We start from the raw sequence: 12,500 nt of genomic DNA, 5'->3' as shown, positions 1-12,500 counted from the left end.
CTCTCAGGTACTCTCCTCCATCACCTGTCATAGTGTCCTCACCTGGGGGGAGGAGAGGAGGAGGGGAGAAGGGGGGGGAGAGGGGAAAGAGGGGAGAGGAGGGGAGAATGGGGGGGAGGAGGGAGGGGAGGGGGAGAGGAGGGGGAGAATGGGGGGGGAGGAGGGGAGAGGAAGGGGAGGAGGGGGAGAGGGAGGGGGGGGGAGGGGGAGAGAAGGGGAGAGGAGGGGGAGGAGGGGAGAAGGGGAGAGGGAGGGGGGAGGAGAAGACAGGAGGGGAGAATGGGGAGAGGAGGGGAGGAGGGGAGAAGGGGAGAGGAGGGGAGAAGGGGAGAGTAGGGGGAGAGGAGGGGAGAAGGGGAGAGAGGGGAGGGGGGGGGGGAGAAGGGGAGAGAGGAGGGGAGAAGGGGGGGGTAAAATAGGAAAGAGTTAAAAGGTGAAGTCAGTCATCTCTCGCATCATTCTGGTAGCACATCAATCACCTCCATTCCCCTCAGGCTGTTAATAAATATCTAATGGAAAGTTTACTACAAGCTCTACGCAGAAGCAAGAGTGTTGCAATATCGTCAAAAGGGGGGGACTCCTAATTCTTTCGGCATTCGACTTACTTTCTTACTACCTGAATGTTTAGACACTATCATTCCTTCTTCTGTCGTGGGGGCAGTGTTGTCGCTCGGTTCTTTGATTTGATCTATAGGCTATATAGGCTATTCGTCAAAGTAGCCTATTTTGCATCGACAAGCAAATATCATCTCAGTGACTGTTCAAACCACGAACCAAACAACAGTGTAGCCTTGTAGAATCCCCCCAGAATGTATTATAGATGTGATCATGTTATTCAAGAAAACATAGCTATAGAATCCCCCCAGAATGTATTATAGATGTGATAATGTTATTCTAGAACACGTGGCTATAGAATCCCCCTAGAATGTATTATAGATGTGATCATGTTATTCTAGAACACATAGCTATAGAACCCCCCAGAATGTATTATAGATGTGATCATGTTATTCTAGAACACAGAGCTATAGAATCCCCCTAGAATGTATTATAGATGTGATAATGTTATTCTAGAACACAGAGCTATAGAATCCCCCCAGAATGTATTATTGATGTGATCATGTTATTCTAGAACACAGAGCTATAGAATCCCCCAGAATGTATTATAGATGTGATCATGTTATTCTAGAACACATAGCTATAGAATCCCCCCAGAATGTATTATAGATGTGATAATGTTATTCTAGAACACAGAACTATAGAATACCCCAGAATGTATTATAGATGTGATCATGTTATTCTAGAACACATAGCTATAGAATCCCCCCAGAATGTATTATAGATGTGATCATGTTATTCTAGAACACATAGCTATAGAATCCCCCCAGAATGTATTATAGATGTGATCATGTTATTCTAGAACACAGAGCTATAGAATCCCCCCAGAATGTATTATAGATGTGATCATGTTATTCTAGAACACATAGCTATAGAATCCCCCCAGAATGTATTATAGATGTGATCATGTTATTCTAGAACACATAGCCATAGAATCCCCCAGAATGTATTATAGATGTGATAATGTTATTCTAGAACACATAACTATAGAATCCCCCCAGAATGTATTATAGATGTTGATCATGTTATTCTAGAACACAGAGCTATAGAATACCCCAGAATCTATTATAGATGTGATCATTGTTATTCTAGAACACAGAGCTATAGAATACCCCAGAATGTATTATAGATGTGATAATGTTATTCTAGAACACATAGCTATAGAATCCCCCCAGAATGTATTATAGATGTGATCATATTATTCTAGAACACAGAGCTATAGAATCCCCCCAGAATGTATTATAGATGTGATCATGTTATTCTAGAACACATAGCTATAGAATCCCCCAGAATGTATTATAGATGTGATAATGTTATTCTAGAACACCGATCTATAGAATACCCCAGAATGTATTATAGATGTGATCATGTTATTCTAGAACACATAGCTATAGAATCCCCCCAGAATGTATTATAGATGTGATCATGTTATTCTAGAACACATAGCTATAGAATCCCCCCAGAATGTATTATAGATGTGATCATGTTATTCTAGAACACATAGCTATAGAATCCCCCCAGAATGTATTATAGATGTGATCATGTTATTCTAGAACACATAGCTATAGAATCCCCCCAGAATGTATTATAGATGTGATCATGTTATTCTAGAACACATAGCTATAGAATACCCCAGAATCTATTATAGATGTGATCATGTTATTCTAGAACACATAGCTATAGAATCCCCCCAGAATGTATTATAGATGTGATCATGTTATTCTAGAACACAGAGCTATAGAACCCCCCCCCCAGAATTTATTATAGATGTGATCATGTTATTCTAGAACACAGAGCTATAGAATCCCCCAGAATGTATTATAGATGTGATCATGTTATTCTAGAACACATAGCTATATAATCCCACCAGAATGTATTATAGATGTGATCATGTTATTCTAGAACACATAGCTATAGAATCCCCCCAGAATGTATTATAGATGTGATCATGTTATTCTAGAACACGTGGCTATAGAATCCCCCCAGAATGTATTATAGATGTGATCATGTTATTCTAGAACACAGAGCTATAGAATCCCCCCAGAATGTATTATAGATGTGATAATGTTATTCTAGAACACAGAGCTATAGAATCCCACCAGAATGTATTATAGATGTGATCATGTTATTCTAGAACACATAGCTATGTGCTTTTTGTTCTCTGTGACAAAGAAAATGATGACATTGTATATTTAGCTGATATGGGAGAGAATACATTGAAGCAGCATATCGAACCAGGATAAGGTTGTAGGTAACACTGGCAACTAACACGAATATTTACCAGGGCATATTATCGAATGATAAATTATAATTATTTAACTTGGAGATGTTGGGAACTAAAAGGATAGCTTCTTTGCTTTCACAACAAATGAGAAGACAACAAGAAACCCCAAGAATCTACAGAGGTATTTTGTTTAGAATAAATAACTAGTGATAACAGGTTATAGTGAAATGATAGAACCTCTCTGTGACCGAAACATGTTCTATTAGCTGATAAGGGAATGAATACAAACTGGGATAATGTTTTAGGTTACACTGACAAGTATAACAATATTTACCAGGGCATATTTAAACATTTAAATAAATCTGATTATTTCACTGGCTTAATAGTTCTAGCAAGGGAAGGCGACTTCCTTGTTTGCACAAAATGAAAAGACAAAAATACTAAACTTTGCTATTGCCTACCTACATTACACACAACACATTATATTATTATCCACAACACACTGTTGCAAACACGAGAACTACATTACCCACAACACACTGCCGAAAGCAGCAGAATATTCCAAAACTGCATGAAATCATGTCAAAATCCAGTGGGCAGAACTGGTATAACTCCACAACCAGTTTCAGAACCAGTTTCAGAACCAGTTTCAGAACCAGTTTCAGACTACAGTAACATGGATCTTAGCGTGTTGTAATTCACCCTCCTTTGCTGTGAATTACCTGCTGCTTTCTTGAGATTTATTTTAGTTGTATTTATATATTACTGTATCTCTGTTAGTGTTCTCCTCTAAAAAGTGTGTTTATCTGTAAACGCCTACTGTCTGTCTCAATCACAGTATTTATTTATATATTATCTCTGTTAGTGTTCACCTCTAAAAAGTGTGTTTGTCTGTAAACGCCTACTGTCTGTATCAATCACAGTATTTATTTGTATGTAATCAGAAGGAACTCACCCTCCTCATCGGAAACGTCCAGTATCTCCGTCATCGTCTCTGGAACATTCATCTTGTGTTTCTCTGATGTCACCGTCTATCAGCACAGGGATTCCGGCCAATCACAACCAGGGAAAAACAAAACAAGGATTCAGCCCATTAGAACCAGAGGGTTGTAACCATAGAAATAAAAAAATGATATTCTGTGTTTGTTTTGTTGTTGTTGTGAAAGTGTGACGTAACGGACGGAAACAAACTGGTACTGTGGTGACAGACAGAGGACCGTGTTGATCCCTACACACTGATCTAACATCAGTTTGAACATTTCCCTGCTAAATGGTTAAGGTTAGGACATGAGAAGGGGTAAGCTGATCTGTGGCTAAGGGGAAACTTCTACCTGGAAGCATCACGGGCGGTCACAGATACCGTTGTCGTGGTGATGACCCTCTTCTGTGACCGACCTTCAGAGTGTCAACGACAGATATGTAACCCAGACGCCTGGGCGATGGACAGAGCAGTGTTCCCATTCTGACCGAGAGAGAGAAAGAGAGAGAGGGGGTAGAGAGAGGGGGAGGATAATGAGGAAGAGAGAGTGTGGAGAGAGAGAGGGAGGAAGGATAGAGAGTGCGAGAGAGAGGGGGAGGGGGAAAAGAGAGAGAGAGGTAGGGTGGAGAGAGGGGAGGATAATGAGGAAGAGAGAGTGTGAGAGAGAGAGGGAGGAAGGATAGAGAGTGCGAGAGAGAGGAAGAGAGAATGAGAGAGTGTGAAAAGCGGGAGAGGAAGAGTGAGAGAGGGAAGGAAGGAAGGAGAGAAGGAAGAGAGAATCAAACATCTAATCAAACAATGTGTGGTGTGTGTGTGTGTGTGTGTGTGTGTGTGTGTGTGTGTGTTTCTTACCACAGTGGTAGTGTTGGGTGTCGCTCCATGCTGTAACAGGACGTTGATGATGTGTGTGTGTGTGTTGTGGTGTGTGTGGTGTGTGTGTGTGTGTGTGTGTGTGTGTGTGTGTGTGTGTGTGTGTGTGTGTGTGTGTGTGTGTGGTGTGTGTGTGTGTTCTCACCACAGTGGTAGTGTTTGGGTGTCGCTCCATGCTGTAACAGGACGTTGATGATGTGTGTGTGGCCCTGCTGGTGCTGCCTGGTGAAGAGGTGTGTAACCGTTCTGGAGACACAGACAGATGAGTTTTAAAATATTGACATCAAACACACATTATACATACATATTATACACACACACACACACACACACACACCACACACACACACACACACACACACACACACACACACACACACACACACACACACACACAGACACAGACAGTTGGGTTTTAAATATTAAATCCTAACAGTCACCAACTGTCACTAACTGACCGTCTGCTACTGGAGCGGTACCTTACCCGTTCTAATATTCAACTCTTGTACCTTGGTTTTGGCGTTGACACCGGCGCCCTGCTGCAAGAGGAAGTTGACCATCTTTACGTTTCCATAGTGACAGGCAACTATGAGAGGAGTGTAGCCGAGCTGAGGAAGATGAGAGAAAGACCTTAGAAAAAAGAGTGTGTGTGTGTGTTTGTGTGTGTGTGTGTGCGTGCGTGCGTGTGTGTGTGTGTACCTTGGTTTGCTGGTCCAGGTTAGCATCACGTTTGGCCAGAACTTCTGCTGCATTCACTCTGTCCTCCTGGGCTGTGAGGTGGAGGGGTGTCAGACCACTCTGAGAGGGAGAGAGAGAGATACAGAGAGAGAGATTTAGAGAGAGGGGAGAGAGAGATACAGAGAGAGAGATTTAGAGAGAGGGGAGAGAGAGAGATACAGAGAGAGAGATTTAGTGAGAGGGGAGAGAGAGAGATACAGAGAGCGAGATTTAGAGAGAGGGGAGAGAGAGATACAGAGAGAGATTTAGAGAGAGGGGAGAGAGTGATACAGAGAGAGATTTAGAGAGAGGGGAGAGAGATACAGAGAGAGAGAGATTTAGAGAGAGGGGAGAGAGAGATACAGAGAGAGATTTAAAGAGAGGGGAGAGAGATACTGAGAGAGAGAGCGATTTAGAGAGAGGGGGAGAGAGAGAAACAGAGAGACAGAGATTTAGAGAGAGGGGGAGAGACAGAGATACAGAGAGAGAGAGATACAGAGAGAGAAAGAGATTTAGAGAGAGGGGAGAGACAGATACAGAGAGAGAGATGGAGAGAGAGATGGAGGGGGAGAGAGAGGGAGAGTTGGAGAGAGCGATGGGAGGGAGAGAGAGAGAGTTAGAAAGAGAGATGGGGGGAGAGAGAGAAAGAGTTGGAGAGAGAGATGGGAGGGAGGGAGAGAGAGAGGGGAGAGGGGAGAGAGATGGGAGAGAATGTATTCTGTATGCCTAACGAGGGCATTTTTGGATGTGTGGAACAACTCCTCTAAATGTGTGTTTGTGTGAGTCTCTGTCCCCCTACCTTAGTGGGAGTGTTGACGTGTGCCCCCTTGCCCAGCAGCAGGCTGGTCATATCACTTGTGCCCCTCCTGTGAGGCCAGGTGTAGAGGGGTGACCCCTGTTTGGTTAGGGACGTTGGTCTCCGCTCCGTACTGCAGCAGAGACAAGGCGATGGACGTCTGGTTCTTCTTGGCCGCGATGTGGAGTGGGGTGTATCCGTTCTGAGAGCAGAGAGGATTGTGGGTAGGAGGAATATGTCAAGTGTTTGTTTGAAATACAATCAGAGAAGATATTTCAATAGGAAACACCAGGTTCTGAGATGAGGAGTTCATTAAATATGATTTATTTTAATGGGTCCTGGTCCACAGTAGTATTATATAGGGGATAGTATTATTTTACATTTTAGTCATTTTAGCAGACGCTCTTATCCAGAGCGACTTACAGTAGTGAATGCATACATTTCATACAATTTCATACATTTTTTTCTGTGCTGGCCCCCCATGGGAAGCAAACCCACAACCCTGGTGTTGCAAACACCATGCTCTACCAACTGAGCTACAGGGAAGTCTATTATGTCCTGGTCAACAGTAGTGTTATATAGGGGACAGTATTATGGGTCAACAGTAGTGTTATATAGGGGACAGTATTATGTCCTGGTCAACAGTAGTGTTATATAGGGGACAGTATTATGGGTCAACAGTAGTGTTATATAGGGGATAGTATTATGGGTCAACAGTAGTGTTATATAGGGGACAGTATTATGGGTCAACAGTAGTGTTATATAGGGGACAGTATTATGTCCTGGTCAACAGTAGTGTTATATAGGGGACAGTATTATGGGTCAACAGTAGTGTTATATAGGGGACAGTATTATGTCCTGGTCAACAGTAGTGTTATATAGGGGACAGTATTATGTCCTGGTCAACAGTAGTGTTATATAGGGGACAGTATTATGGGTCAACAGTAGTGTTATATAGGGGATAGTATTATGGGTCAACAGTAGTGTTATATAGGGGATAGTATTATGGGTCAACAGTAGTGTTATATAGGGGACAGTATTATGTCCTGGTCAACAGTAGTGTTATATAGGGGACAGTATTATGGGTCAACAGTAGTGTTATATAGGGGATAGTATTATGGGTCAACAGTAGTGTTATATAGGGGACAGTATTATGGGTCAACAGTAGTGTATATAGGGGACAGTATTATGTCCTGGTCAACATAGTGTTATATAGGGGACAGTATTATGGGTCAACAGTAGTTGTTATATAGGGGACAGTATTATGGGTCAACAGTAGTGTTATATAGGGGACAGTATTATGGTCAACAGTAGTGTTATATAGGGGACAGTATTATGGGTCAACAGTAGTGTTATATAGGGGACAGTATTATGGGTCAACAGTAGTGTTATATAGGGGACAGTATTATGGGTCAACAGTAGTGTTATATAGGGGACAGTATTATGTCCTGGTCAACAGTAGTGTTATATAGGGGACAGTATTATGGGTCAACAGTAGTGTTATATAGGGGACAGTATTATGGGTCAACAGTAGTGTTATATAGGGGACAGTATTATGGGTCAACAGTAGTGTTATATAGGGGACAGTATTATGGGTCAACAGTAGTGTTATATAGGGGACAGTATTATGTCCTGGTCAACAGTAGTGTTATATAGGGGACAGTATTATGGGTCAACAGTAGTGTTATATAGGGGACAGTATTATGTCCTGGTCAACAGTAGTGTTATATAGGGGACAGTATTATGGGTCAACAGTAGTGTTATATAGGGGACAGTATTATGTCCTGGTCAACAGTAGTGTTATATAGGGGACAGTATTATGGGTCAACAGTAGTGTTATATATATCTATGTTATATAGTTCTATATTTCCATGGTAAAACATTTGAAAGTCGTTCCCCCTCCAGGTTTGTGTTGTTTTCTTACCTTGGCGGTGGCGTGGGGCGACGCCCCTTTATCCAGCAGCAGCAGCGCCACCTGCTGGTTGTCATAGTGAGCTGCCACGTGCAGCGGAGTCAGACCGTTCTGGAGGAGAGAAACACACGTTATTACTCATCCCTTCATCTCTCCCTCTCTTCTTCTCTCTCTAGCTACGCTGTCTTCCCTCATCCCTTCATCTCTTATCCTATCCCAGGAATATCTGGGATAGGATAAAGTAATCCTTCTAACCCCCCCCCCCTAAAGGATTTAGATGCACTATTGTAAAGTGGTTGTTCCACTGGATATCATAAGGTGAATGCACCAATTTGTAAGACGCTCTGGATAAGAGCGTCTGCTAATGACTTAAATGTAAATGTCAAATCTCTCCTTCTCTTTTTCTCTCTCTGGCTATGCTGTCTTCCCTCTCTCCTTCTATAATCGATTTCTATACTTACACTAGTTCTAGCTATTGTATTTCTGTGATAACAATAGTTCTAGTTATTGTATTTCTGTAATAACACCAGTTCTACTTGCTGTATTTCTGTGATAACACCAGTTCTACTTGTTGTATTTCTATAATAACACCAGCTCTAGTTGCTGTATGTCTATGATAATACCTTGCCGGCGTCGTCAGGCATAGCTTTGCGCTGCAGGAGGAGTTTTGCCACCTCCAGGCTTCCATACTTGGCTGATACATGTAGAGGAGTGAATCCTTTCTGTAAGGGAGGAGGATACATGTAGAGGAGGCAGATACAGCTCTGTGTGTGTGTGTGTGTGTGTGTGTGTGTGTGTGTGTGTGTGTGTGTGTGTGTGTGCGTGCGTGTGTGTATCCTACCTTGGTAGCCAGTGAGTGTGAAGCCCCAGCCTCCAGCAACACAGCGGTGGTCTCCACCTGTCCCTCCCTGGCAGCGATGTGTAGAGGACTGTATCCATTAGTAGTGGAGGCGTCAGGATGAGCCATGTGCTGCAGCAACAGCTGGACGATCTCTGTCTTCCCCAGACGGGACGCGATGTGGAGGGGGGTCTGGTCCTCCTACAGGGATGGGATTGAAGGCTTTAGGGTGCTGGCTCAGCTCGGCTGGTTAAACCACCATGTATACTAGCCCGGGTGACATTCTGGGCCATGCCATGCTTGAAAATAAAAAATGTCACTAGCCATCGGGATTGTTTGGCAAATTTTCAACTAGCCGGTCTAAAAATGACTTGTCTCCGACTAGTGGGCTAAGCTTCCCTTCGCTAGTTATACACGTCATGTTTCACCTGTAAATAGCGGCAAATGTCAAGTACACAGCAGTAGTAATGAAGGAATGAAAATATCATTTGAATGCGGCACGGCAAAGTAGATTTTTACTGCAGTCTGTCTGGCCAGTTGTTACTGTGACTGGTCTGTCTGGCCAGTTGTTACTGTGACTGGTCCGTCTGGTCAGTTGTTACTGTGACTGGTCTGTCTGGCCAGTTGTTACTGTGACTGGTCTGTCTGGCCAGTTGTTACTGTGACTGGTCCGTCTGGTCAGTTGTTACTGTGACTGGTCTGTCTGGTCAGGTGTTACTGTGACTGGTCTGTCTGGTCAGTTGTTACTGTGACTGGTCTGTCTGGTCAGTTGTTACTGTGACTGGTCTGTCTGGCCAGTTGTTACTGTGACTGGTCCGTCTGGCCAGTTGTTACTGTGACTGGTCCGTCTGGCCAGTTGTTACTGTCACTGGTCTATCTGGTCAGTTGTTTCTGTGACTGGCCTGTCTGGCCAGTTGTTACTGTGACTGGTCTGTCTGGCCAGTTGTTACTGTGACTGGTCTGTCTGGCCAGTTGTTACTGTGACTGGTTTGTCTGGTCAGTTGTTACTGTGACTGGTCTGTCTGGTCAGTTGTTACTGTGACTGGTCTGTCTGGTCAGTTGTTACTGTGACTGGTCTGTCTGGTCAGTTGTTACTGTGACTGGTCTGTCTGGCCAGTTGCTACTGTGACTGGTCTGTCTGGCCCATTGTTACTGTGACTGCTCTGTCTGGCCAGTTGTTACTGTGACTGGTCTGTCTGGTCAGTTGTTACTGTGACTGGTCTGTCTGGTCAGTTGTTACTGTGACTGGTCTGTCTGGTCAGTTGTTACTGTGACTGGTCTGTCTGGCCAGTTGTTACTGTGACTGGTCTGTCTGGCCAGTTGTTGCTGTGACTGGTCCGTCTGGTCAGTTGTTACTGTGACTGGTCTGTCTGGCCAGTTGTTACTGTGACTGGTCCGTCTGGCCAGTTGTTACTGTGACTGGTCTGTCTGGTCAGTTGTTATTGTGACTGGTCTGTCTGGCCAGTTGTTACTGTGACTGGGCTGTCTGGCCAGTTGTTACTGTGACTGGTCTGTCTGGTCAGTTGTTACTGTGACTGGTCTGTCTGGCCAGTTGTTACTGTGACTGGTCTGTCTGGTCAGTTGTTACTATGACTGGTCTGTCTGGTCAGTTGTTATTGTGACTGTTCTGTCTGGCCAGTTGTTACTGTGACTGGTCTGTCTGGCCAGTTGTTACTGTGACTGGTCTGTCTGGCCAGTTGTTACTGTGACTGGTCTGTCTGGCCAGTTGTTATTGTGACTGGTCTGTCTGGTCAGTTGTTACTGTGACTGGTCTGTCTGGCCAGTTGTTACTGTGACTGGTCTGTCTGGCCAGCTGTTACCAGTTGTGTGTACAACTCCCTGTATTACGATTGGCTGTCATTCGCACATAGAAATCCCCCCCCCCCCACACACTAAATGACTCACTCTTGCCATGGCGTCGACCAGAGCTCCGTTCCTCAGGAGACATCGAACCACCTCTATCTGACCAGCACGGGCCGCCATGTGTAACGCTGTCTCACCACGCTACACACACACACACACACACACACGTTAGAACACACACAAACACAACCACGTTCACTACCAGCTAAAAGGTCTGCTGTGGTTGGTCAATACTGACTGTAAAACCCAGGAAGTGGGTGTGTAGATTTGTAGACATGGAATCACCAGTCACTCTAATAATGTTTACATTACTGCTTTACGCATCTCATATTTACAGTACATACTGTATTCTAATCTACTGTATTTTAGACAACGCCACTCCGACATTGCTCGTCCTAATACATTATATATTTCTTAATTCCATTCTTTTACTTTTAGATTTGTGTGTTGTTGTGAATTGTTAGATATTACTGCACTGTTGGAGCTAGGAACACAAGCATTTAGTTAGATATTACTGTTGGAGCTGGGAACACAAGCATTTAGTTAGATTTTACTGCACTGTTGGAGCTGGGAACACAAGCATTTAGTTAGATATTACTGCACTGTTGGAGCTGGGAACACAAGCATTTAGTTAGATATTACTGTTGGAGCTGGAAACACAAGCATTTAGTTAGATATTACTGCACTGTTGGAGCTGGGAACACAAGCATTTAGTTAGATATTACTGCACTGTTGGAGCTGGGAACACAAGCATTTAGTTAGATACTACTGTTGGAGCTAGGAACACAAGCATTTAGTTAGATACTACTGTTGGAGCTAGGAACACTAGCATTTAGTTAGATATTACTGCACTGTTGGAGCTAGGAACACAAGCATTTAGTTAGATATTACTGTTGGAGCTGGGAACACAAGCATTTAGTTAGATATTACTGTTGGAGCTGGGAACACAAGCATTTAGTTAGATATTACTGTTGGAGCTAGGAACACAAGCATTTAGTTAGATATTACTGCACTGTTGGAGCTAGGAACACAAGCATTTAGTTAGATATTACTGCACTGTTGGAGCTAGGAACACAAGCATTTAGTTAGATATTACTGCACTGTTGGAGCTAGAAACACAAGCATTTAGTTAGATATTACTGCACTGTTGGAGCTGGGAACACAAGCATTTAGTTAGATATTACTGTTGGAGCTAGGAACACAAGCATTTAGTTAGATATTACTGTTGGAGCTGGGAACACAAGCATTTAGTTAGATATTACTGTTGGAGCTGGGAACACAAGCATTTAGTTAGATATTACTGTACTGTTGGAGCTAGGAACACAAGCATTTAGTTAGATATTACGGCACTGTTGGAGCTGGGAACACAAGCATTTCACTACACCCGTAATAACATCTGCTGAACAGGTGTACGTGACCGGTAACATTTGATTTGATTGTATCGGTACTGACGATGTTGCAGACGTCAGGCGAGGCTCCGTTCTGCAGCAGCAGCAGCACCATGTTGAGATGACCCATAAAGGCTGACACGTGGATGGGGGTCAGACCAGACTCTGTGATGGCCTGGATAGAGGCTCCGTATTTCACCAGCAGCTCCATCACCTTCACCCTGTTCTTCTTACAGGCGATGTGCAGCGGAGTGAACCCGTTCTGAACACACAGAAACACACACAGAAACACACACAG

The 12,500-nt window shown here is 43.6% G+C and overlaps 1 protein-coding gene and 1 long non-coding RNA gene across 2 annotated transcripts in view; both read right to left on the bottom strand.

The window, feature by feature from the left end:
- LOC115189391 (uncharacterized) overlaps positions 1 to 4,218 on the bottom strand; it is a 4,487-nt gene extending 269 nt beyond the window's left edge. Inside the window, exons 1-3 of the long non-coding RNA XR_003876899.1 lie at positions 4,200 to 4,218; positions 3,795 to 3,870; positions 1 to 42 (exon numbers count right to left, since the gene is read on the bottom strand). The exon at positions 1 to 42 is cut by the window's left edge and continues 85 nt beyond it. This is a non-coding gene — a long non-coding RNA (uncharacterized LOC115189391). The remainder of the gene's footprint in view (positions 43 to 3,794; positions 3,871 to 4,199) is intronic.
- The window catches only part of LOC115189388 (ankyrin-2-like), a gene marked incomplete at both ends in the record, with an annotated part of 53,139 nt that extends 40,669 nt beyond the window's left edge, over positions 1 to 12,470 (bottom strand). Inside the window, 12 exon segments of the mRNA XM_029747958.1 lie at positions 1 to 42; positions 3,795 to 3,870; positions 4,911 to 4,934; positions 5,198 to 5,296; positions 5,388 to 5,486; positions 6,205 to 6,261; positions 6,263 to 6,403; positions 8,126 to 8,224; positions 8,737 to 8,835; positions 8,955 to 9,152; positions 10,857 to 10,955; positions 12,267 to 12,470. The exon segment at positions 1 to 42 is cut by the window's left edge and continues 85 nt beyond it. Coding sequence (XP_029603818.1) covers positions 1 to 42; positions 3,795 to 3,870; positions 4,911 to 4,934; positions 5,198 to 5,296; positions 5,388 to 5,486; positions 6,205 to 6,261; positions 6,263 to 6,403; positions 8,126 to 8,224; positions 8,737 to 8,835; positions 8,955 to 9,152; positions 10,857 to 10,955; positions 12,267 to 12,470 — 1,237 coding nt within the window.
- Positions 12,471 to 12,500: the final 30 nt, after the last annotated feature.

Source organism: Salmo trutta, unplaced genomic scaffold (assembly GCF_901001165.1).
Source record: "Salmo trutta unplaced genomic scaffold, fSalTru1.1, whole genome shotgun sequence".
Lineage (NCBI taxonomy): Eukaryota > Metazoa > Chordata > Actinopteri > Salmoniformes > Salmonidae > Salmo > Salmo trutta.
Note: the sequence above shows the minus strand (reverse complement) of the source record. Positions and strands in the feature narration are given on the sequence as shown.